This window comes from Lathamus discolor, chromosome Z, assembly GCF_037157495.1.
Source record: "Lathamus discolor isolate bLatDis1 chromosome Z, bLatDis1.hap1, whole genome shotgun sequence".
NCBI lineage: Eukaryota > Metazoa > Chordata > Aves > Psittaciformes > Psittacidae > Lathamus > Lathamus discolor.
In genome coordinates, this window is record NC_088909.1 from 62,508,404 (window position 1) to 62,535,779 (window position 27,376).

The 27,376-nt window shown below is 39.0% G+C and overlaps 1 protein-coding gene across 1 annotated transcript in view; it reads left to right on the plus strand.

Annotated features, from left to right (window-relative positions):
* The first annotated feature begins 3,961 nt into the window (after nucleotides 1–3,961).
* ADAMTS19 (ADAM metallopeptidase with thrombospondin type 1 motif 19) overlaps nucleotides 3,962–27,376 on the plus strand; it is a 144,585-nt gene continuing 121,170 nt past the window's right edge. Inside the window, exons 1-2 of the mRNA XM_065663858.1 lie at nucleotides 3,962–4,028; nucleotides 4,969–5,576. Of these exons, the coding sequence (XP_065519930.1) occupies nucleotides 3,962–4,028; nucleotides 4,969–5,576 (675 nt within the window). The remainder of the gene's footprint in view (nucleotides 4,029–4,968; nucleotides 5,577–27,376) is intronic.

Sequence of the window (27,376 nt, forward strand, 5' to 3'; positions counted from 1 at the left end):
CTGATTGGACTACTGAGTTTAGATGTAACTCTGAGATTTGCTCTGAAGAACTGCTGAAGAGAAATTGTTTGAAGTGGTCTTAAATACATACATTTTAAATAAACCCTTAATTTTGAGCATGTAAATAACAGTATAGAATTACAGACTAAACATTCAGACTCCTGTGAGCTAATAGGCAGTGGAAATTCACTGTTCAGTTCAAGGGACAGCGAACACAACATTTTCTGAAATGGAAAAAATCTTATTTCATTCATGCTTAAGTGGAAAAAAAAAATGCATCAGTTCATGTTTATCTTGCAGAAAAAAAAAATTATTTCAATATGCTTTTAAACAAGTTTATTTATACTGAGATAACATTTGCAAAGCACCCTAGAAACAGGAAGATGTGAATTTCTGTTTCTAATCTCAATGGTCATACGATACACAGCCTTAAGGTAGTAAGAGCCATTCAAAACAGAATGGATTTTTTCCATCCATCCAGCCTATTTTGTTAAGTTGTAAAAATCTGAAACAAATGTACTCAAAGATTAAAAAAAAAAAAATCAATGGTATCATCAATCTCATAAAGTATATGCATTAATAATTAACTATTTTCTTGTGAGGAGGATTAAAGGTTTGGGTTTTTTTTTTATAACAATCACTTCAGGCAATCTTGTATACTTTGTAAAGCTGAGCTAATTTTAAATCATTTCTGTAAGTAAAAACTTGATAGATTTTACAGTTAGATGATTAAGTAAAGAGAAGAAATAAACCAAGGAAAAGTCACGACTGATGGTGGCATCTGTATTGCTAGAGACTGACATTTTGAATTCAACAGTATGATTTGTTCATACTTATCTTAATCCTCGGAATTAAATCACTGAAACAGATTTCCTGTAAATTGGTGCAAAAAGTCTGCCCTTGCTCATGTAACCAAAGACAGTAATGGCAGCACTGATTTAAATAAAACCATAGTGGTGAAAGACATAGAGGACAAAAAGATGGCTTGAGAAGTCAGTCACCACTGATGAGGGCACTATCAGGAATGATTCTGGCACACTGAAGAAATGAGAAGTCAGCGGGTGGTGGGGCCTAAGAGAGCCCTTGCCCTGGCAGCCCCTAAGGGACCAATGGCATAATTCTGTAAATTTAACATCAGGGAAGACTAAACAGAGAGGAAATTGCCAGATCGCTATTGATTTCTACAAAATTAGGCTGATTTAGCTCAGTCAGGAAGGACTGACAAGGACACATTCTCTACCTCATTTTCTGTAATATATTTCTCATGTCAGTAAGATGATCTGGATTATCGTTATGCTTTACAAATCAACACATTCTTTACTTAATGCATTTGTGATTCTGCACAAGTCCCTCAGAATGCCAAGAGGCTTAGACCTTTCAGGTAGGAAGTGCAGTTTTAGAAACCTATTGGAGCAAACTAACGGCTTCTTTTCATTTTGCTTGACATTGAGCTTGAAAATATTATTTCTTCCAATTTTACAAACACATTGTTAATACCAGCCCTCCTGCAATATGTTCTGTAAAATAAAAACTATTTTGCAAAGCATTTTGGTGGCTTTGTGATGAGGAAAATAAAGTCTTTTGTGCAGTACATGTGGATACAATATTATTCTCTCTGCAAAATAATTGCAGTATGAAAGCATTGTTTTGTTAATTTAATTCTTATTCTTTTAGACATAGACTTCTCTGCACTAGTTTCACAGTGACGACAGTTAGCATGTGGTGGTCTACAATACCATCTACTAGTATTAACCTATGACCAGACTCTTTGTTAAAATTAATGAACACCAGTAGGGGCTCTATTTTATAGTGTACTTTCCCCAGAGTTAAACATAGAGAACTTCCCCATATATTTTTACTTTAACTATTGAAATGATAAAAAGAAAACATAAAATGAGCTACAGAAATTTGTTGCTGCTCCGCATTGACTTTAGTTTACCTTGTATTCGTATGTGGAGACTTATTTGAAATGTTCCTCCTTTTTTGGCTGGTGATAAAGTCAAACATATTAAAGTCTTTCTCGATTGGCTTCTTAGAGTCTCTTTACCCCCTGCAGCTTGTGTTGAAAAGGCCAAAATCTGCTTACCTTACCCGACAAGAGCAGCTCTTTTGTCTTTATAGTAAGACTATACATGTGCATAAGAGAAGCAGAATTGGGTCGAAAGGGACTAACATAACTTCGGCAGACTGAAAACAGTTACAGCAATTCAGTTTTAAAATAAGCAAACACACATGCCATGCCTTTTACCCTTAACAGCCCTGCAGGCTGTTCCTGCTGGCTGTCCATTTATATCTTTTGGGATGCAACTACATGCGCTGTAAGTAAAGATTTTCTCTGTGTATTTTTTCGACTTGTCTCTATATTCTGATTTGGTTTAAAAAAATACAACTGGAATTTGTATTCAGTATTGGCACAGGAGCTTATAAACCACATTTTACAGCATTTTCTGATCAGCTGTAAGAACAGTTTTGGCTGTGGAAAGGCTGCAGTATTGGGCTTATTAACTAATTCGCTGTAAAGTAGTATGTATGTTGTTATTTACTTGCAAAACAAAACTTCACTTTATATGCATTTTTCATTTTTAAGGTAATCTAATTATCAGGCAAATATTAGTTTGCAGGCTCTGAAACCCCCTTCCTACATTGGTAGATGTAAATCTGTCATCTTGTTTTTACTAAGCCCTCTTATTTTGGTTAGTGCAAGTTGGGTCAGATGCCAAAAAAAAAAAAAAAAAAAGGGAAAAAAAACCCCGAATCGACCACTGTATGACAAATTGGTTTTTTGTTTTTTTTCCTATAAAACCAAACAAATAATTAAAGATACTGTTTGGAGGCAGTTGAAAATATGTACCCACGAAGCATAGGTTTCAAGCAGCTATTGAACGCAACAGACAGCAAACTCCAGCTGCCTTTGGCTTTTGTGGAGTCTAAACGTGTTTTTTATTTACAGCTCTAACATGTGATTTTTGTTTGTTTGTTTTGCTTTTCATTTTATACAACTAACTTTTGGAAGGCATTCTTGCAGCGTCGTAGCTTACTCCTAACGGCACAGACGGCTTTCCTCTCCACCCTACGCTGCTCTGCTTTACCCCAAGGCGTCACGGTCACCTTTGACACCACCAACAGTAGGTAAAGCAGCAGAAGTTGTGATATGAAATTAGGCTTGTAAAGGGCGGGTTTTACCTGTTGCTTCTGCAGTTTATGCTGGCGTTAGACGTGCATTTAAAGCTTTTGCTCGACTCCTCATTTACTCGTTCCTCTACTGAGAGGGATCGGGGTGGAAAGTGATGGGTTTCCACGCAGAGCTGCGTAACGGGGGCAAGAGAAGTTTAGAATCAGATTACACAAGACCACGCAGACACGGGCAGCCTCGGCTGCTCCTGGACTCTGAGGCGCAGGCTGCGCGGAGCGCGCTGCGCCCTGCCTGCTGCCAGCACGCCCGCCGGGGCGCGAAGCGCGCAAGGTAGCCGCGTGGCGCTGCCCAGATCAGCGGCCCACGGAGCCGCCCGGGCGCCGGCCCTCGGCGCGGCGATGCAGCCGGGGCGGAGGCAGAGGAGGTGGGCCGCGCCGGGTGCCCGCCCGGGTGGGGCGGGGCGGGGCCGGCCGGGCCAGGGCCCGGCACGTCCCGCCCCGTGGGGGCGAGCGGCGGGCGGGGGCAGCGCGGTCGCCGCCGCCGGGGCGCAGCTGCCCGCCCGCCGCCGGGCTCCTGCCTGCTTGCGCCCGCACGCACCGGCACCCAGGCGCGCTCGGCCCCGCCGTGCGCTGCACATCCAGCGCCGCCGGTGCTTCCCGCCTGCCCGCCCCGCCGGGGAGCGCGCTTCGCTCTCGGCTGCGGTTTCTCGGCGGGCGCCCAGGTGGCTGTGCCCCGCGGCGCTCCCCGCCCGGCCCGGCTCTGCACAGCCGCCCCTGTCCCGTCTGCCCGTGTCTCGCGGGCGCGGAGCCGATGGGGGCGGGCGGGAGGATGCGCCTGAGCCGCGTCTGCTGCGTTTTCTATCAGCTGTGCGTGCTGTCCAGCGGGCTCGCCGCAGGTGAGTGCGCGCCTTTCGCGGGACGGGACGGGGCGGCTTCCGTGCCCCGCCTGCTGCCAGTGGCCAGTACTTGCCCATTGTTGGGCGCCTTAACAGCTGCGCCCGGCCCCTGCAACCGATGGGCGATCAGATAATACGAGCCCCGGCTCTGAGGGCGCGTTGCAATGCCCTGGTCTTCATACACAGCCCTGTCGCTTCTGCAAGGGCTGCTCCTACCGTGAGTGGGATGAACGTGTAAATGAAACTGTCTTCTGTCTCAGGCTGGTGGAAGCTGTGTGTTCATGTTTAGAAACGTAATACTGGCATGCTGGGATTCTATGTAAATTGTGATATGGTTTGTGTAATATGCTGTCATTACAAGTTAGAGATTTGAATTCAGTTTGATTATAGTGATAATCATGCAGCATGCACACCTATCTGACGCTTGTACATGCACTCGCAAATGTGTGGCCATGGGGATGTGTGTGTTTGGCAGCACTTTAGAAATTATTGTGGGTCTTGCAAAACTTGCCGAGAACATGGTTAACATTTTCAAGTGTTTTTGTTAAGGTTTTCCCTGCTAAATTAGCAACTTTTTTTAGCTGCATGAGAAAGTTGCCACTTTGTCTAAATGAGGAAAGATTTGTATAACCCTCATTGCATGGAGGTGGTGGTCAGGGAGAATGCCCTCAGCTACTGTTACAACTTCTGCCCAGCCTGAGCTCCATCTCTCTCGCATGTGCTGTGTCCCAGACCTTTACACAGGCACAGGGACTTCCAGTGGCTGACCCAATTACCATGTGTAAGGACAGGATGACAGTAGCAAGTGGAGCCGGCTATGGGCTTGGTGGGCTGCGAGCCAGGAGGCGAGTGACATGGGAGATACAGGGTAGGTTTCTGACAGGCTCTGGGTGCTGCTGGGCACACCACTCATTTAAAGCATCTTCTGGCCTTCCCACAGGTCTCCATGCTTCAGAAGAAACTGAGGAGTGGGAGATTGTCTTCCCCGCGCTGTGGAGCAGGGGCCAGCAGGAGCCAGCGGGTGGCAGCGGTGGTGGTGGGGGCTGCAGCGACAGCCCGTGTGGGAACCGCAGCAGCACCCTCATCATCCCTGTCACACCTAGCCTGGTGGCCGGCAGCTCCCGGGAGGTGCGTTCAGTCTCCTCCTCGGTGGACAGGCAGGCACCGGCTGTGGGGGAGGCAGCAGAGGAAGAGGACACTGAAGATGAGTATGAGTCTCAGGAGTTTTACCACTGGTCCCCTCTGCCCCAGGGGTCTGGTGCTGCCTCTCAGTTGCCACCACCACCATCCCTGCCACCACCGCCTCCAGCAGAGGATGGAGATGAGGTGCTGCTGAGGATCCCGGCTTTTGCTCGGGAGCTCTACCTGCTGCTCAAGAGGGACAGCCGCTTCCTGGCCCCTGGCTTTGCTGTGGAGGAGAGGCTTGGCGGTGAGGGCAAAAGCCCATCCGGTGCTGCACAGTTGCAACCTGAGAGAGCTTGTTACTACAGTGGCGCTGTCCTCCGCTACCCAGGCTCCTTTGCTTCCTTCAGTACCTGTGGTGGATTGGTAAGATGACCTTGCATGCAGGGGTAGCACCAAGGTCTCTCTCTGAGTGTCCACTTCATCTGCTGCTTTTCACTCCCATGCCTTTCCTGAGGTCTTCCTTCTTTCATATCCTCTTGGGTTCTACCTTGCTACTTACCCTTATTTTAACCATTTTGTCATTCATACTTTTATTACCCCACTTATAATTTTCCTCAAATCCTACTTCTGCCTTGGTCCAGTGAAGTTTATGTGCTTTGTCCCATTTCTAGGCATGCTTTTGTCTCTCAGTCCCACACCTTCCTTTTTTGGATCTCTTTTTTTTTTTCCTATGCCATTCTTTCTTCAACTTTCCTAATGTCTCTAATTTTATCGGTCTTCAGTCTGTGTGTGTGATTGGTTACTTCCATGCTCACTCTCCTTCCTTCTCTGGATCATCATCTCTCTTCCAGTCCATCTGTAATCTGTGGTTTTCTTCATTCCCACCCTGTATTTTAAAGTTATCTTTCTCATCTGTGTTGTCTTCCTTATCTTTTACATCTCGGGTTTCACACTGTTTGTTCTTTCTTCAACCAATATTTTAGGATTGCTTTCTCATCTTTACTCAATTTCTTTCTTTCCTTTGATCGTTTTGGACTTTTTCCTCCATCTCACAACTTCCCACATGTAGTACAAGTAGTTACTTGGATTTGGGACTCCATATCCTTCTTTCCTTTCAGTTTCTCCATAGAAGTACACAGTGAGTATGTTCTCAGCAGAAATGTTTAAACAGTCAGACCTTTTGACTGGTTGTTACTTCCATGGCATACCTCCCCTATTTAAAACATATTTCGCCTGTTATAATTTCTGTTGGGTCAGTTATGATTTTTATAAGATAAAGACCTGAACTGGGGACACTGACAACAGCAATGGTGATAGAGTGAGCTGCAATCCCAGGGCACTGGAAGTGGATAGAAAGAGTAGAAAGCAGCTGGGATGATGTAGAAAGCTGGCAGGATTTAAAATAAAACCAATTATTACTGCTATTATTCTCACTTTGGGCCTTTATATAGCATCATAAACATTCATGCCTGCGGCACTTTACCGAATATAGAATATAAATGGTACAGTAGTGGCACTAGGGATAGTTACCATCGTCATGACCCATGGGTTTCTGGGTAGCTAGATGCGTGTAAATCAGCACAATCACATGATGGATGTTTCCTTGTATTTCTTTCCAAATTTGAATATCTAACTTGTTCCATTGTCAATTCATGAAGATATGCATGCCTGGATTTATTTGCGTGGTCATGAAGTGAAATCAGGTAGAGTGTGGAAATTTTGTCTGGCTATTCATTTGCCTGTTTGGACTCACTCAAGAGTCAAAACCCAAATTGAAAGTGGTGGAGAAGGAACATATGGGGATTGACACCAAATAAAATATTTGCCTGCACTCCTGCAAAGTGAAACCACCAAGTTTCACACAACTCCAAGTGGTTGGCATCTAATTATTGACATTTTGTCAGATTTTCCAAAGCATGGTGTCAGAATTAATTGTGGAGAAAAGTCAGCTGAAGGTGGTTTGAAAGCAATCAGGTGAAGGACTTTTGACAAAAAGCTTTTGACTCCTGTACTTGTTCTTGTTAGAATTTTGTTTCTTTCTACATTGTATATGGGTAAAATTAGGTTAGAGGAAATCTTTGCAAAGAAATTGGGAGAGATCATTATCAAAAATGTCTGCTCAAAAGTGATACACATCATTGCATATCGGTAATTCCTTTGACTTGATTTTTAAATTAAAATTCACTGTTTAAACAGGCCCCAGTTTCCTAGGACCCCTATTTATAATTTATGATTCAGTCAGACTTTTTCTGAGAGCACCAGCTTACTCACAGCCTGCTAGCTGTTTAAGCATGCATGTGCCCAGGTCATGTGCCCCATTCAGAAAGGGGAACATGATCTATAGTTGAAATATAAACTATTTTATCTATCTCAGATAAAACTGGGAACTGTTGTTGATGTTGACCGGTGTTGTCATGATCCTCAACTTCATAGTCTTGTTTGCAGTGAAATAGTTAACCAGCTCTTTTTCCTGAGAGTATTACTGCGTAAGTCACATAGTAAAAAAAACCAATTGCACAGTGCTATTATGTCAGAGTTGTCATAACAAATCTTAAGTTGTTTGTCATTCTTTATTCAGTCGTTGCTTGGGCTCTATTACGTATGTAAGTTGCTCTATTTCCAAGTCTTGAAAAAACATCATACATACATTGCATATTCCACCCTGTTTTGTTTCCTCTAGGCCTTGCTCTGTAAAAACAGCCAAGCAACATTTTGAACTACATTTTTTCTTTTAAGATATGAAAATACATTGAAACTTGAACTTACAAGTATTTAATTGTAGCTACATCAATTACAATTTATTTTTTAATGTTAAATATAAAGAAATTTTGGAGAAAAATACGGTATGAATGTCTTTGATATACTGTCATTTCAAAGCCTGGCTGATTTGGGTTAGGATTACTAGGTTGCAGACACTTCATAAAGCTAAACAAGTGGGCTGTAAGTCCCTTACTGTGCAGTTTAGATTCCACTCAACAATTTTTCTTTTGAGTGTGAAACAGCATCTCAGTTAAAAACAAAACTTCCACCATTCCACTCCTTAAATAGTAACCTTTTAGCGAATCTCTTTTTTCACCAAGGAAAGTAACTGTAGTCTGATAGACAATAGTGATTTTGCCACAGAGGAGGAAGGGTGAAGAAGTGTAAAGGCCAATAGAAAAGTTTTAGCTGTCATGTGCAGGGAAGGGTCGTACATGGCAGTACAGACATCTGGCTGATACTGCAGGGCTAGTTTTGTGAAAAGATCTTTGATAAAATGAAAAAATGGCCTAACATGAAATCGTTTTGCCATCCACGTTAGGATGCTGGTGTTTGTTCTGACTTCTCAAGGCATGGAGAGACCATGCCAGTGATGTTCAGGAAATTGCAAAAATGTCTATGTAGAACTGCTCCTTCTATAGGCAGAAAGACAGAAGAATATTATTACAGATGTTAGGCACTTTATCCCCTTAAAATGGGATTTAGATGCTTTTTGAATAGTTCACTGGTTGCAGCTGGCACAAGCATGTAAGATACAGCACAATGTTAAAGCTTCCCCATATTTCTTATTTCACAGTTCTTGAGAGCTTCAGTAGAGTGTTTTTTCTTGAGCTGTTCATTAGAAGCCAGTATGGAGGGGTGATAATAATGGGGTTCATAGCATGCCATGTTATGAAGATACCATCTTAATCAAGTGTAAAATGAGAGCTGTAGTCCCAGATAAATACTAAACAACTTCTGACTGCCAGGATTGGCTTTGTTTGGCAACCTATCTTGACAAATGAAGGAAACATAACTCAGTGGGTATTTTCTAATCAAACTAAAGACTGGAGATATGCATGGCCTGTCTAGAAGCTCCATCACCGTGACCTTGGTGTAATCTCAAAGCTCACATCATCAGTGGTGATGGTCCTATCCAAATCCCTGGTAAAACACCTGTGGACTCTTACATCCTTTAGCAGCTCACTGGGATTCTGCACTGCTTTTCCAGGAAGATTAATGAGAGGTTTCCAGGTATTCTCTGTCTGTATGCTTACTGCTTGTTCATCATTAGCAAAATGCCAGGATGTAAGCAGTCCTGCTGATGCCAGTGAGACTGTTCTTCTGAAAGTGATGAATTGCCGAGCTGGAGCATTAGTTATGAAATGCTCGCTGCTTGCTTATCTTTTGCCATAATATTTGAAACAAAGACCAAAAAAAAAAAGAATGTTAAATGTTGTTGAACAGTTTTCTGTGTAACTGGTAATATGTTTAGCTTACAACTGGTAGTTCTTTCAGGTCTGTTACTAGCATGGAAGTTGAAGTAGTCTCACTATGTTTGCCCAAAGAGAGCTCTAACGAAGGCAAATGTGCACTTTATCCCCTATTCCTTTAATTTCAGAAACAGAGGCCTTCAGTGTTTTTTCTCAGCACTGAATTGCTTAGGTAGTGATCTATGGCTGTGTGGTGACAGGCAAGGCTTTTCCCAATGTTTCTTTTTAACTGAAGCGGTCAGCAATACATAAAGAATGGCTAGGTAGAGAAAGGATTTGAATGTCTTCTTATACCTAAACCAATGGGTTATGTTTAGACTGTTAGGAAGTTCAAACAAGAACAAATGTATACACAGAGGATGGACAGGAGAATGCGGCTTCATACAGCTATGCTGTTTCTCGCAGCACTTAGTAGGTTGTCTAACAGAACACGTGTGGAGATCTACCTAAACAGGCAGCACTGCCAGCTGGGTTAATTTACTGGAGAGAAGCTTTGAAATGCATCTGACTGGTTCTGTATTTTCACTGGATCTTAAGAATGTGAAATGGTCAATAGCATACTTATAGTTCTGTAAACCCTTAGAGTCAGTGTCTAGTTTCTGCAATTAAAATCAATGTGCCTTTTCTCAGTGACTTGGGTCCTAACTCTTCTCCAACCCAGTACAGGGAAGAGCTCTCTCTAGAGAAATGTATGCTGATTTTGGTAGGCCTCATTAAGAAGCAGGTATTTAAAAATCTGACCAATACTTTATTAAGCAGTCACAGATTTACTCCAGCTGTTATACGTATATCTAAAGAGCACCATCCAAATTCATGTAGCCAGCATCAACAAAAGAATGGATGTCAGTGGTTCTGTGTCATGCAGAGATGTGCCAACAAGTGTCATGGGACATTTTAAGAAATAATTCTGATGGTAACCTCCTACTTTTTAGGAGTGTGAAAAAAAAACTGTGCGTCTTCTTTGGCTGATGGAATGCTCCTATGATACTTCAGTAAGACTTGAAAAAAGCCCTTGAAGCAACTTTACAGAAAATGCATCTTTTTTTTTTTTTTTTTTTTATTTCTGACACAAACGATGTTTTGAAGATTAGTGCTATTGGCTGATAGTAAGGAAATGACAGATGATGGATTCAAAGTATTTTATATTTTGATTTTTTAGGATATTCTAAATTCACGTGACCCTCAAATTCAGGACACATAACAGGGCTCCTACAAAACTGGAATTTTTTATTTTGTACCTACATATCGAGGATAGTCTGACTTTACATGTTGTCTCAGAACAAGCGGAATGAAATTGTAAAAGAACAATAGTAATTAAATAAAAAAACCCCAACTTTCTGTATTCCTGAAATTCTGCACACAGTCACGTTTGAGGACAGGATTGACATCTTTCCTCCTAGAAAAGGATTTTAACCAAGATTTTTGTGGGGGAAAACTCCCAAGGTATGTAGTTTTAGTACACTACCTAATGATTCCTGCGGTGATAGTAGTGTCTGACATGGTGAGTGTACATGAATTTTTTTTTGGCAGCTTGGACGGTGTTGGAGAGCTGTATTGAATTGTTTTGGTTGACATTTTGGTTGTGGAGTTCCTTTTGGTGGCGCTGCAGTACTTAACCTGCTGCAACTCCTTTTCTGGCATAGGGTTGCACTGACTGGGAATGCCTTGAGTGCAAATAATGAACCTGACATTTGCTTCGCAATGCACATACAATGTAAAACATCCCTGCTTTTGTGGAGCTCTTGGAGCAAGTGGTTGGGAGCAGCTCACGGGCTTCATAAATTGCTCTGGGAAGTTGTGTTGTTATAGATTGTGACCTCCTGGTGTAAGGCTCTGAGACTTACAGGCTTCTTGCTTCTGTTGAGCTGGAGAACACCTACCACATGACACATCCTGGACCATACAGTACCAACATGCAAACCTGAAATGGATTAAATACCAAGCCAATTGTCAACTAAAAATAGTATCTCTGCCTCCCTACTTCCGAGATGTTGCAGTTACAGGTTTGTATTGAGTAACTTCCAAACCAGATGCTTTTCCAAAAGAAATTGGAGACAATTACAGCTTCTTTTGTGCTGAGGGTAAGCGTTAGAAAACAGAACTCGCCAACAATTTTTCATAAGGGGGAGGGGGGCGGGGTAAGGGAAAGATTGCAAGCAGTATTTATGGTCCATTTGATACATACAGGTTAAAGTTTGAGATTACAGAAGGAAGATTATGAAATTAGATAGGATGATACTTAAAGACTTAAAGCGAAGAACACCCTCCTTCTATACATGCAACTTCCTGGGATTCTCAAATGAAAGAGAGGAAAAATTCAAGCAGTAAAATATGTGTTTAGATTCCGTCTCTTTAAAAATAGGGCTAACAGAAGACAGAAAGATTTGGGAAATCATAGGTGTTTTTTTCAGAGGCTTTTTCAGTTACCTGTTTAGAATGCTAAACTCTTTATTTCTTAGTGCAGAGTCTGCCTACTGTTGTATTGTGAATTTGTTAAATGAATGAAACTTTGTGAGAGGAGCAGAATGAAGTGTGTGAATGAGTGAACTCTGCGAGTATCCCTTACAGAGAGCTCTCAGGTTCACTAAGATTTCCTTTGTTGAACTTACATCTTATTTGTGTTTTAGACATCTTTAAATGGGCAGTATAAAATAGTTGGGCTAGGTAGGACATGGGTGGAAATGTTATTCCTTCTGGATTTACGTGCCAGTGGAAAGTGGGAAAGAGGAGGGCAACCAGGCTTCTAGGGAGTCTGGTCTGCAACAGGACAAAACAAGTTGTTTACTTGTGAGTGCTTAGGCGCTACACATCTGCATCCAACATAGGCTTACCTGCTTTTTTCTTAATCTCTCTGTAGTACTAAAATCTCATCATTAACATCAAGAAAGTGAATATGGCCAGTTGGAATAAACAGCATGTATGTGCAAGCAAAGCACTGTTAACAAACATTGCTTTATCCTCCCTGAGCAGCAAGTTAATTACAAACAGACTACTGAATATGGCAGTTTGGTTTTTTGTGTGTGTGTTTTTTTTTTTTGTGTGTGTGGGGGGGGTTGTTTGTTGTTGTTTTTTTTTTTTTTGCCTTGGTTTTTGTTTTTGTTTTCTTTTTTTCATAAAGAAAAGGAGTATGGAGATGGTATTCTTTTAAATGTTTGGTTAGTGTCGTCAGGAATCGTAAACCAAAAGATAAAAGACTAAAACCTCTGTGTTTCTATTTTCCTTCTTGAGCCCTGATGATGCAGTGTCTTGCTATTCATCTTTGCCTTTCTGGATGAAACAACACTGACTGGATTTTTGTTTTGTGTATCTGAGAACTCTTGCTAATTAATAAGAAGGAAAAGTCTTTTAAACATAGGAACAATAGTGTTAATGTAAAGCTGAAAGGTTTAGAAAATCAGTTTAGATTTAGCCTGAGACTACTTCTGAGCTATAATCTCTGTTTCCTTTAATATTAAACACTGTGGCATGGTATGTGAGATGTTGGGCCAACATGCCTCAGACCATGTGGTAATGATTCCTTTCTTCTTCTAAGAGCTATCCTGTAATCATGTAATCACTCCATCCTGAGACAGGTTTGATTTGTGATTCCAGTCTTGCTTATAATAGTCTGCTGTTCTCCTAAAGTGCTTAGTTTCAGTACAAATACTTCCTTTGCAATGTATTTCCAAGCCATAATTAGAGTTGAGAAATATGCTATCCCAGAGTAGCTTTATTTTAAAAAAACTGAGGCTGTTGTTAATCACTTTAGATTGCTACCCCTTGTAATTATTAAGTATAAAATTATCCCAGTCATTTTGCAAGATACAGAAGTGAAATAGTAAATCTCACTTTTTCACTCAGAAAAAAACAAGTAAGTTCATTGAGTACAGTTTTTACATTAATTAAATTAGTGAAGTTTTGACCCCTGATTTGAATGTTAACTGTTTTAAAAAGAAAGGACAGAGCACAGAGACTCTCCCAGCTACTTCTGTTGTGGCTAATGAAATAGTGAAATTAGCATTTTTCCAAGTCTTGTATCCCTGACCATTCTTATCTCATTATATGTGCTGTTTCTTCTGTAGCAGATAAACCAGAATTTTTAAAAGAAACATATATTCCCTGTGTTGCAACCCTTTTAAAAGCACTGTTATTTGTTTTTATTTTTCAAGATATTTATTGAACATTAAAGAATGGAGATTCATTTTGATAGTTAATGCAGATTGTGATAGGGAGAAAAATAAGAAGATCCATGATTTCCAAGATGTAATACTGTAAGAACAGGGAATCTGGGAAATAGGGAAAAACAAGTCATCAGGTATGAGGGTCATTGTGGGGTTGATGGTAGGTGAGGATATTCAAGGAGGAGTCTGTGAAAATTGGTCTTGTAGAGGTAGCATGCAAATGATGCACATCTCTCTTTGCTACTTGATAAAGAGATCTACCAGGATGTAAAGAGATGAGTCAAAGCCATTTGGATTTGTAGGAGAATGGGATGTTTGCAGAAATTCCGTAGAGTGTGTGCCTTTCCTTCGTTTACTCAGTCTCTTGCTAATGACTTTAGGGGCATGACATGAGGGTTGATGGGTTGCTCCTCATTAAGCAGAAGCAGCGATGTAATGGAAATAGTGTGAAATATGCTGAGCATATATGTGTGTGTGTTATACTGCATATCCACATGGTAGCTGGTCAGACTTTTATAAAACAATAGACCAAAATATCTATATTAGATTTAAAATCAGTTGTACATCTGTTTTACATTAGCAGTTCAGTTAACCCTTCATTGTTAACCTGTCATTGCCTGGACAATCTGGTCTTCTTGTTTATTTCTATTGCTTTTAATAATGGCATAAATAAGCAGAGGAAATGAATAAAATTTCTAGTGTTAGTTGTGGAACAATGTATTTGGAATGATAAATTGATATCATAACAGTTGCTAATAATCATGCATCTGCACGTAAGTGAATAGAAGTAAAAATTTTTGGAAGCCTGTGCTATGTATGTTTTTCTTGGGTCTGCTCGTACTTCAGTCAGAATTACTTTCTGAAGGAGTTTTGCAACCAAAAATGTAGAAATTTGCCCAAAACTTACTTGTGAAGTGATATAGTTCCTGTGTGATTATCCTCCAAAGATTGCATATGCTTGTTTTACGATCTTAGCTGTGCTACCTTACGTTCTTATTACATGTCAGAAGTTTAACCGGGTCAAATCAGGTCAAGCTTATTTAGATAGCAGTATGTTAAGGAAAATACAGATATTTCTGCACATGTTAATGGGGAAAACTTTTTATGATTCAGTACGGAGTAAATATCCTGTTATGTCCTTCTGGGCTTAGGGGGAATGCTGGCTGTGAAAAGTGCCTGAGTAATGGCTACAGCCACTGTAGTAGCGCTATCTTTTATACAAAATGTTAAACTATGCTTCAGATGTGCTTAAAATTCTTGGCACTGTTTTGTCAGTGAGAACACTGATTAACCTGGCAACTGGATTATAACTTTGAAAACTCAGGTGTAACTCTGCCTCAAGGCTTCTGGTGTGAAGTGTTTCATGCTCCTTCTGGATATGGAAGACAGGGAAAAAAAAAAAAAAGGCAAAACCAAGACAGAATAACGGATAAAAAAAGCTGTATGCCTTTTATTTTGGGATATTGGAGCGGGTGAAGGGTGAGTTTTTATTGCGGGTATGTGCAGTGAACATATAGCCAGGTTTGTAACCATATTCTTGGGACTCAATTGTGGGCTTGCTTAATTTGCTTTCTAAAAATACTCTCTAAGAGTAAAACTGTCTGGATCCATGTTTCTGTTGTAAGCTTTGGATTAAACTCTTTTAAATATTCTATGATTCTAATTTAGGCAATTTTTAACATCTTCTGAATTTAAAAGCTTAGTGCAAATTATGGAATGGGAAGTGGCTTAGGTGATTTATATGCCTGGATAGCAGATCCTGGATCTCTTTTGTCTCTCTGGAACATAAACCGTCATTAAGTAACATACGAAGACAGGATGAGAAAGTTGGGGGTGTTCAGCCTGGAGAATGCCGGAGACTCTTCATCAGGGACTGTAGCAATAGGTAATGGGTTTAAACTAAGACAAGGGAAGTTCAGGTTAGATGTAAGGAGGAAGGTTTTTACTGTGAGGGTGGTGAGACACTGAAACACGTTGCCCAAAGAACTGGTAAATGTTTCATCCCTGGCGGTGTTCAAGGCCAGGTTTGACAGAGCCTTGGGTGACATGGTTTAGTGTGAGCTGTCCCTGCCCATGGCAGGTGGGTTTGGAACTAGGTGATCTTAGGGTCCTTTCCAACCCAAATCATTCATATGATTCAATGATTCTATAATATGAGGGGACTGGGGGAGTTGAAAGTAGAAGAGAGTTTAATAGAATAAAATGCATGCAGTCAGTTGTACTATGTTTCCTTTTGTTTTTTTTTTTTTGTTTGTTTGATCACCTGTTTCTCTTGTAGTAACCTATCTAAGGAAGCATAATAAAAAAGATTTCTTTTATGTCCCTTTAGTTTGTTATTGTTGTTGTTTTCCTCTAATACTAAATTATTTGCATTGGAAATGGCAGAAAATAATTCCTTCCTTTCTTGTTTCATTTTGCTTGTTTCATGTGAACAAATTTGCTTAAAGGTGACAAGTCAGACTGATGCTACTTGGCTCAAGATAGTACTGTCAAAACACCATTCTGCTCACCATTTGTATTCTTACACACATAAAATCAAACGCTCTACTTTTATTTCTCTTTATTTATTTCTCTTGAAGCCACCAGTTCTGGATTGATGTAATTCCACATAGAGATATAAAAGCCCCTAATTATAAATTTATTTTATAAATGGACTAACTCAATTTTTTGAATTATAGTTCTGTGTCCATAAATATAATTTATTTTCCTTTCCTGAATTACTGTTATCCAGTTAGTAGGTCTGGCAAGGCATAGATTTTTACAAAACTGAATTTCGTAGAGTGTTGCCTTGAATTAAATGGTCTTTGAATGCAGTTCAGCCTCTCTGAAGAAAACTGAAATAATGGAGTAGTGGATAGATATTTCAATGAGGATTAGCAGAGATTAAATTTCTCTATGGGCAATCACAGGCAGGTTTTGGAGCTGTGCCATATCTCTCTGTGGCTACTATGAGAGCACATGAGTCTGAACAATGGTAGCTCATTCATATGCACTTATCTGAGTGTTTTACATGGATGAATCAATTTAAACTTGGATCCTTTGTATTGGTCTTTTTGGTACTAGCCTAGGTGTTTTGTCTAATGTAGGTTACATAGACAGTGGCTGATTATTTCCATTTAAATTTCCTGCATGGTGCTCAGTGTAGAATGCCTTGTGCTTTTCCTTTGTGTACTATTGCATTTTTGCCCACATAAAGTAAAATTTCAGATTCTGATGGGATTAAATCCGGGCTTGCACTGAAGAAATGAGTTTAATGCAGTTTCATTAGCTAAGGGTACAGCAGATTAATTTGTATTCCAAGAGTGGGTTTTAGTCTTACCACAAGAAGTGCTGAGGTTACTCATCTTACACCAAAATGATCTAAAGAAACACATCTTTACACGCCCTGAATCTTTAATTAAAAGGATTTTTTCCATAGGTGATATGTTTCCATGGGTGTTTCTAGGACTAGTCATTTTTAGCAAAGGGGCTTTCTTATGCAGTATTAACAATTACAGGAACTTTGTTGAATACTAAGTGATCTAGAATGTCGCTAAAACAGTTCATTGGCTAGTATTTTTAGCTTAAGTTTTATGGAAGGAAGTTTTTTAAACCCTGTCTTACTTTAGAGGAGCTGTTGTATTTATTTTGGAAAGGGATATGGTTGAGGTTGTGAATTGTTTTGGGGTTTTTTAGTAGTAAACCGGTGGTGGTGTTCCATCTAATAAAGCATGTACTTGAGCAAAACCAAGTGATTGTTAACATTGTGCATCACTCAGTTATCACATGGTAGACATAATTTACAGGTTATGTGGCTGCTTTAAAAATTGATTTTTCTGCCAGTTCAGCTTTGAATTGTGCAAATAAAGGGTTGTATCATGCTTGTTCAAGTATAGTTGTATCTTGGTTTTCAGTTTGATTGTGCTTTGTTTTATTGGTCTGTATTAGTCATCTGTGGTTGGTTGAAGATATTGCTTCAGCATACTTTATGAAGCAAAGTAAAATAAAGTGTTTCCAGAACATTTCATAACAGGCAACAGACAAGAAACATTTTTATTCATTAGCTAGTTGGTGCATGCACCAAAAATGGAGTTCAGGTCATGCAACCACATACAATCTCTGTTTAATGTGTGCTTAACCAAGCAAAATGAAGATCTTTGTCTGTGGGACTCAAGTTTTTGCTATCTTTGAATTTTTTACTTTGGTTTAGCAGCCTTGGTAGTTGATAATGTTGATTAATTCCTTTTGTGATGGTAGTTACTTCCTTTAGTTCATTTGGAAGCTGTGCTTGAATCACAGTCAGCTCTGATCATTGTGGTTTTGGTGAACCAAACTGCAAGCATGGCTCTTGTGAGTTCCTGTACTGTTGCTGTGCTTTCCAGCTTCTTGAAACACAGGCCTACATAAAAATAAACCGGTTCTCTATCCCACATAAGGACAGATCAAAATACAAACCCTGAAGGCCAAAATACTGGGAGACTGCTAAACAACTTCTTTTAAAAGTAAAGGTTCTTGATTGTAGTTGACTGTTTATAGAGCTGCATGTACAGAAAGTTTGTGTGTTCTCTTACTAGAATAATAAATTCCACTTTAATTAGATTTGTTTCTGATTAATAGTGTCTTTCATACAAGTGAAGAAGAATAAGCTAGGTGGCCAGTTCATCACTTTTGCACAGATGTTACTTTCTAGTTTACTTCTCTGTACTAGCTGTAGCTCCATTTATTAATTATTATTTTTTAAATAAATCAGTTTTGTAGCATCAATATATAGGCAGTATATTTTTCTGTACACCAAAAAATCAGAACCTTAGTTGCAGAGCATAACTTTATCTTTACTATCACAGAACCACCACTGACCTAAACTAATATGAAATCAGATCTGGATCTGCTTAGGGTATAGACAGAGAGAATACCATATCTTGCTTCATTAAGCTTATATAGACCAAAGCAGATTGAGAGTTCCATCAACTGTCTTCCCCTTTCACATTCTAAAATTGGGAAAGTCTCTTCTGATCTTAACTATAATGTGGTGACCTTCCTAATATAGTATGAGGGCTTTATGATAGCTGGCTTAAACACAATGGTTTTGAAAGTGTCATAGGATAGTCTTTAGTGTTGTGATTCTAAAAAATAGGAAGTGCTTGATGTTAGGTAAGGTTTCTGAGCAACAGATACCTGTTTTATTAGTTCCACTTATGTAGCTGGAATAAATGGACAACCTTTAAGGCTTTCTAGCCCTTCCACAGAGCCTCTGTTTCTTCTGTAATAGAAACAAAACTACTTGAGAGATAAGGATAATTCCAGAATATAACTAGTTTTACTAATCAGTTCAACCCTCTGAGAGGAAGAGGAAGAACTACTGAGTGAAGGAAGAAATGATCAGAGACCAATAATTTATTACATGGTGGGCTGGCAGAATAGGTGATAGTTATTTTGTGACATAGTCATGGTTGCCATAAAATCTGTATTGTTTTAGGCACATAAGGTTGAAAATACCTTATTTGTTTTCTTAAAGACTGCAGAGTGTGCCTTGTGAGCAGTTACAGACATTCTGCACATTTAATAGCTGCACATCTAATGGAAGTCTGGCTTGCCAATAGCTGTCTCTATTCTTAGAGGTATTAGTCAATCCTTGAATAGTCATTTGGAGCAAATGCATACAATACTGTTCTATAATTTAAGTTAGCTTGAAAATTGAGATTTTTCAGTGTGTCTTCAACCCATTGTGTCTTAAAAATATGTTTTAAGCCATATGACTGTCACATATGTAATGTAAAATTTGACTTTCCATTTCAACAATGGCTTGTAGCATTTGGATCAGAAATGCTAATTTGATTTTAAAAATGTTATAAAATAAATTCACCTCTCCTAAGAGCTCTTAAACTTCCAGAGTGCTGCATAAGGAAAAGAAACAACATGCCTGTGGCAAGTCTGCATTTCTTAGTTTGTAGTTTCCAAGTATAAATCGTTAGGTGTTAATAATTTTGAATTTATGATTTTTAAGATATATTTATGGAATACTTTTCTTGAGTGAGCATAAAATTGTGTATGTCAAAGAAAATGGAATTTTATGTACTGCAGACTCACCAGATCATGCCTATATTTTATAGTGGCTGTTGCCTTTTCCCCATTTTCTTTAAAGGATGTAGAACCTAAACACTTGATAGATTAACAGATGTGTAGCTTTGGAGAATGTGTATTCAGAATCTGGGTAGCTGCAATTTAGTAAGAAAATACATTTATTTACATAGTAATTTTAGCTGGTAATGGGAAAAAAGGAGGCATTTAAAGCATGCTTCTGTCAAACATTTTTCATGTATGTATGTTTGCATGCAATTGCTTGTTTTGTAGATGTTGCAAGTAGAAACTAGGCTTTAAACTGTGGTTTATGTCAACATTTTAAAATATAGCCACTAGTTTTGAATATCTCAGGTTATTAGTATTCAGCATATAAATATACACTCCTGAAACTGAATACTAGTTAAGAATATATGAGCTTAAGTATCTTGGCCAAATTTATATTGCAGCTCGGTGACAAAACAAGATTAGAATGCAAAACTTAAAAAAACCCAGAGAAAAAGTAAATAATAGAGTTGGCCTAGAATTTAGAGATCAGGACAGTATCAACTCTGTACAACATCACAGCCAATACCTTGGAAAAAGATATTTGAGTAAATTTTCTTTCTTTCTGAATGTATCTTACACTTCAGTAGGATTATATAAACGTTCATTATGCTTTTTCTCTTTATTTACATGCATCCCTTGAATTGTATTCCATGGTCCATCTGTTGCCCACAAGGACCAACAGGTCCATTTTAGATCTGCTTGGCATCCATCCATCCATCCATCCATCCATCCATCCATCCATCCATCCATCCATCCATCCATCCATCCACCCACCCACCCACCCATCTATCCATCCATTCATTCAACCATCCATTCGATGGAAAGTCCATACCACTGCAGGGGGTGAATGTATCCCACAGGCTGGACTTGGCAGTCATCCTTGCTGAATTTCATAAGGTTACTACTGATAACTGTTCATAAATGTATATTTATACATATATTTTATATGTGTAGGTGGGGTGGCACTAAAATGAGGCCACATGAATGATTGGTCTTTCTGAGACCCACATTCCCATTGTTCTGTGACTTCTGTAAAGATGATGGGGCTCTTCTTGGCTCATAGATAATGTTCTTTGTCCTGTCATGCCTCTTCAGACACACACACTTTTAAATTATCTGATGGTTCAAATTATTTGAGTGTTACCAGTATCTATTATAAATCATTAGGTAATGGAATGATCTTCATGTGACACATTGGGTGTAAGTTATCTGCAGTTCTGCACAGTTGGTTTTTTTTTTAGAAAAATAGACTATACAACAGGATTGGTACATTTAACTTTAGAAGTTGTTTATGACATTTCTGTTTGAAGTATTTGAACACAGCATTCAGAATTGCCTTATGGTAGTAGTTTTCAATGAATTATAAGTACTTCAATTGCCCCATACCAGAACAGATTAGACTTGTCTCTGTGGAGATGAAGATCAGCATACACACATCTTGTTCCTTGAACAGTCTGTGTAGGGTAGTGATTGTTCCGGAAACAGTCATCTTAAGAACTATAGGGTTTTGCTCAACACCAGTGTCCTATCCGCCTCCTTTTAACATTTAATATTTTGAAATTTGAGTTATGGTGTATTAGTAATTTTGCAGGTTTTATGTTTAAATTATGGTGTGCCTTGTCAGTGCAAGACTTAGAAGGGTTTAGGATGAGTGCTGGGTTTTAAAGTATTGAGCCTTTTCCAGTGTTTTGACACAATTAATTTGACTAAAGCAAACTATAATTAAACTATACTTCTGGGTAACTGCTGCCAAAAAACAGTGTAGAGTGGAGAGAGTGGAGTCCATTTACAATGTGTTGTTGAAGCAATAAATCCGTGAAAAGAATAACTTACATTTCATTTCAGTAAACTTTTTCTTGAAGTTTGTTTTTTGTCAGCAAAGGAGACTCTGTGAAAGCTTATGGATGGTGTAATGAACCTGCTGGCACATTACTTAGAAAAAACAATTTTCACCACCGTATTTGGCTCATAACATGTTGTATGCCTTACAATACAGAAAAGTAAGTAGCATCAAAGGCAACAGACAAAACTAGCTAGATCTAGAAAATTTAGACAAGAAGAGATATTTTTGTAAAAACACAATGTCAGGTAAAATGACGACCTTAAAATAATGAATTGGAAATAACAAATGGTAGGAATCCCGTTTATCCCTAATGGTGTGATTATGTATTTGAAAGTTGTTCTGTGCTATCTCACTTCTTAAAGACATTATTTTCCATGAGAGCTGGACACCTTTCAATGGAAGATAGCTTTGGTATAACTTTGCATGATTGTTCTGAATTCCCAGTCTCGCAAATTTAGCTGGCAGAGTGAGAGACAGGTTCCAGTAAATTTTGCCTGGTTTTCAGTGTGACTTTTATTCATATTAATGTGGAGAAAAGGCAGTGGTTTCACATGATGAAGAGCATATTCGTTTTGATGATTCAGTATATTTCAGAAAAAAACTCTCTTTCGCTGGAAAGTTCCTGGACAGTTCTAGTCATGAAGAACCTAGCTTGGATGCTTTATGAGAGCAGGAGGGGAGAGCAGAAACAATAGCTGGGGAACTGACTGTTTTAGTGATAGATTCAGACCTGGGAGGCACAGGGGAATTAAACAGACCAAAGGCGGGTGTAAGTGGCTTCTAGTGTGGCTTACTGCTTTTATACTACATTTACAGATTTGCTTTAGAAACTGGTGATTTAGCTGACTGTGACAGGAGGAGGAAAAGATTGTGTATTTGCTGATCACAGCATCATTATGAGCCATGAGGCATGATGTGGGTGTGAAACATGCATCTTACCGGTGAAAGACATTTAGTGGGGATACAAACTTGTCAATTCTGATTTGACAAAGGTGCAGTGGAATGGTAGATGAAATATGGCTGGTAGTTCTGTTTGCTGGTATTTGTAGAGAGGAAATCAGTTGTGGCTGAGGGAGTAATTATGGTAGTAAAGCCTGTTTCATCAAGCAACAGCTAAAAGCTGGTGTGTTTATCATCACACATCAGAAACTGGGATACAATATGATTACCTCTTACAAAAACACTAGAGTGAATATTAAGGAGCCTGGAAGGCTGTCCAAGGAGGAAAACAAGGTAGAACCAGGATCAGCTGGATCTAAAGTATTAGCCATAAATAAGGTTAAAAATTGGAAAGATTGCCAAATATTAGAAAAGTCTGAAAATAATTTCAAATAAATTTCAGTTATTTGAATATATCAAATATTCATAATCAAATATATATATAAATAATTTCAAATAAAATAGCAGTTCTATTGAAACTAATTACTAGTAACAGCAAGGAAATACATTAAAAAGAAATTTAGGGTGATAAGGAATCTGTGTTACAAGGGTAAGAAAGCCTTTATTTTATGAAGTCTTGAATATATCGGGTGCTGGCCTTGATCTGTGGATCTAACATATCTAAAATACAGAGGCAATGTACATTGCCTATTCTAGACTTTCTTGTTCTTTGTTAATTTTTCACTCCTATAGGATTTAAGCAATAAGAAGTGCGGTAGTATAATGAGAATGAAATAATGCATGCTACACATCACATAATTTCATTAGATTTCGCAAGTAACATTTAGCTGAATCTGTTTTTAATATTCAAGTGAACCTTGCAAGCAAGCCTACAATTTCACAAGTGATGTATAATTATCTTTCTTTGCTATCCTGGCTAGAGTAAAAAGATCAAATGTCTTTTTATGACTTCGAGACAGTAATAAAAAACATGAAAATCCATTGTGCTAGTTAAGTCACTAGAGGAATCAGCCATTTGTCCTCTCGACTGGTGCTTCTTTCAAGACAGTGTCATTTGTTTATGGAAAATATGCATGTCCTGTATTAATGCCAAGTGCTCCGATCAGCACTGGAGAAGTCCAAATGATTCACTTGACAGTAAGTGGTCTTTTCGGCCAGAGTTTCTCTCTTTCACAGAATACACAGCTTTTTTGTGTATTGGGATGTGTTTTCCTTTGTCAGGTTTGGGGGTGAGGGAGGAGGGTTGGTTCTTTAAGCCACAGCTTAATCAGGCAAAACCTGGGCAAGAGCTTCTTGAGTGGGGGAAAGGAAAAGGGGCTTTAATATGTAATTTCAGCATTTGAAAATTGGTTTATCAGTTCTACTGGATTTTTTTTTGAGATCAAAGCACAAGTGTACAGTAGTTGAAAATGCACTGACTTTTCTGGAAATAGTGGCAGAATCTGAACAAGTGGACTCCATGAGTGATATGACATTATTGTTGCAATGATCTATAGCCAGTTGATATTTCTATTAAGATCAACAGAGGAATTAGCATGTGAAGAACTAGTCACTTGAACCTGACAACCAGTATGTTACATTGCACATAAAGTTGTGCAATACACTTGGAGGGACTTGTGTCAGATTTGTGAGTTTCACTGCTGATGGAAGTGATGGAACGTTTCTGATTTTAAAACACCACTATGAGCTTAGGAAGCGCATTTTGTGCTTTCTAAAAAAGATACTTAAATGAGAGAGATTAGAATTGATAAATTTAATGTATTTTATCTGCAGTTTTGTTTTGTCTGTGTTGAATGCTTGTTTACTAGTGAGTGGCATGGTGTGTGTTGCTGAGTCTTTATCTTGGAGGTGTGACTGCTTATAAGCTGTGGACTTCATAGCCAATGATATAAATTATAATGAAGCATTTTTGTTAGCTTGCAATAAAATTTAAGTCCATCACCAAGAATACCTTAAAGAGAACTGAGACATTTCTGCAGATGCCTTTTGCATAGATTAAAAATACATCCCAAATGTGAACATTAGCCATGTAATTTAGACTCATAGAATCAGAGAGCGATTTGGGTTAGAAATTACCTGAAACATCATCCTGTTGCAACCCCTCTGCCATGGGCAGGGACATCTTCCACTAGATGAGGTTGCTCAAAGCCCATCCAACCTGGCCTTGAACACTGCCAGGGATGGGGCAGACACAGCTGCTCTGGAGAACTGGTTCCAGTGTCTCCAGAGTGAAGACCTGTTCCAGTATAACCCTTATAGTGAAGAACTGTTTTCCTAGTATCTAATCTAGATCTCGCCTCTGTCAGTTTAAAGCCATTCCACTTTGATCTGTCACTACGTTTCCTGCTAGAAAGTCCCTCTCCAGTTTTCTTGTAGACCCTTTAGGTACTGGAATACTGCTGTAAGTTTTCCCTAGAGCCTTCTCTTTTCCAGGCTGAACAAGCCCAACTCTGTCAGCCAGCTTCATAAGAGAAGTGGTCCAGACCTCTGATCATCTTCATGGCCTCCTCTAGACTCGATCTAACAGGTCCACATCCCACTTGTGTTGGGGGCCCCAGGTCTGAATGCAGGACTCCAGGTAGGGTCTCACTCTCACCAGAGCAGAGGGGCAAGATCACCTTCCTTGACCTGCTGGTCACGCTTCTCTTGATGCGGCCCAGCATCTTGGCTTTTTGGGCTGTAAGCGTGCACTGCCAGCTCATGTAGACCTTTTCATCAGCCAACACCCCCAGGTTCTTCTCAGGGCTGAGGAGTATTCAGGGTGTTTATACTCTGTAAGTGGCCAATGTGCAAATAAGCCTATGCATATCTTAAAAATGCAGACTACAGTTTAGAGTTACATGTCCTAATCAAATGCAGACTACAGTTTAGAGTTACATATCCTAATCTTACATGTTTACCTCCTAGTCTCAGGTTTTTTATCAAAGAAAAAGAAACATGAGCTTCTTATTCACAGATTGGCACTATTTGGGATGATTTGTGTGAGTAGTTTTTTGCAGAGCTGTGGGATTCTTGCAGTGAATGTAGCCTGTCACCAACTTCCTAGTTTAAGCTCAAATACCTTTTGTTAGCTTATCCCTATTTCAGCAAAATCTGATTGGAAGAACCCATGTCTTTGAGCAAGATAGGTTGTATGTCTCTGAGAACTGAGTAACTGAAATTGAGAACCTGAAACTGTCATAAGAATCTTGTTGGCTTAAGTTTGGAACATGGCTATGAAACTGAATGCTGCTGCTGAGAAGTTCTTATCACCAAGTAAATTTGCTGGTTCTCCACCACTCTTCACTAAGTAGAAAACTGAATGTATAGAACCCTGTGCAGGCCAGATAAAAGGTTTTCTTTTTTAGGTCTGGCAGGAAGAGTTTTCTCTACAATGAAATGCATTTTTGGTTTTACTTGAAAAAAAAAAAAACATTCCAAGCAAAGGTTTTTTAAAAAAGTTAATGTAGCATTCATGTTGCAGAGCTAAAAAAATAGAATGTCAGTTTGAGCAAAAGTTAATATTGCTGTTGGAACTTTATTTTGGCAATGCTGCAGTATTTGCTATCCTGGATTATTTTTTTTTTAAGTTATTACTTAACTGCACATATAATTATATATACATTCTTTCTAATGGCTCTGATTTAACTTTGAGTTGGAACTTTATAATTCAGAAAGAATAGGTGAAGTAGGATTATAGATTTCCAAAGAATTTTTATGAAAAAAGAAGAGGGGTCGAGGAATTAATCCTACCTATACCTTGTTTCAATTCACCGTATATAATGTGATATGTATTAAAAATGCAGATAAAGGTTTGACTTGATGTTGTTAAAGGTCTTTTCCAACCTAGTTGATTCTATGATTCTATGATTCCATCAAAATGGTATTATTGAACGTTTCCTGGTAATATTCAGAGTGTACAGTTATACTAAATTGATTTTAAAATCAAGTGAAAGTTCATGTGTTTCCACTTGGTTTTCATAAATATGAAATGTTTTATGTATGGGACCATTAATAAATATTCTTAAAGTATTAAAAAAAAGTTATAAAGTTGCTACGAAATTGCTAACGTTACCATTTTAGAGAACGTCTGATAAACCTGCAGGTGTCACTTCTCAAATAGACTACTTTGTTTAGATATCATCCTGCACTGTGAAGACAGTTTAAAAATCATAGCAAATATTAGAATATGGGCGATTTAAGCAGTACTTGTACCAAACACAACAGTAATTTCTAATAATGTGTTTATAGAGGGCGACTTAGGACTACAAAAGGAAATATTTTATTTCTGTCTTGGAAACATGACATTCGCAATATGGAGGAAATGCCAAACATCTTAGTGTTTGGCTGGCTGTGAATTAATGGGCAAATGGAATTTTGAGGGGTGACAACTACAGACCCTCTGTGTGGACCTGATGCCTGTAGTTTCTTTATCATTTGGTCTTCTTTACATCATTTGGTCTTCTTACTTCATTTTCTTTTCAACAAATCAGATTAATTTGGATTTGTGTCCTTTGCATGATCACCTTACACTTCACTCTCCACTGTCACCTTGAGAGATTCTTGCTCAGTTGACTAAGTTTATGTGAATAATAGTACCTGTTGAAATGTGTCAGAATATGCAAACCCATCTCAGTTTTGTATGCTTCACTATTCTACTTCATTCTAACATTCATTTAACAAAAATGAAGAAATCCTTCTGCATGTGCAGCATCAGTTTTGATAAAAGTAGCATGAGCAGCATCCTATAAAGAATGACTTTCCCAAAGATTCAGGGTATTTTGTATCTTGAACCATACTGAAAGCAGTGGAGTTTGGAAGAGTTTAAAAGCTGTAGAAAAGTTGTTTCTACAGATCTTAAATTTGGGGGCCAGTACCTGAACACATGCTTTTAACTGAGTAGCCTGCATAATAGTCTGTTTCTCCTCCATCTGGGCTATACGGTATGGCCTGTACATACAGCACTCTACATATATGTGTACTTACATGAGTGTAGACTTACAC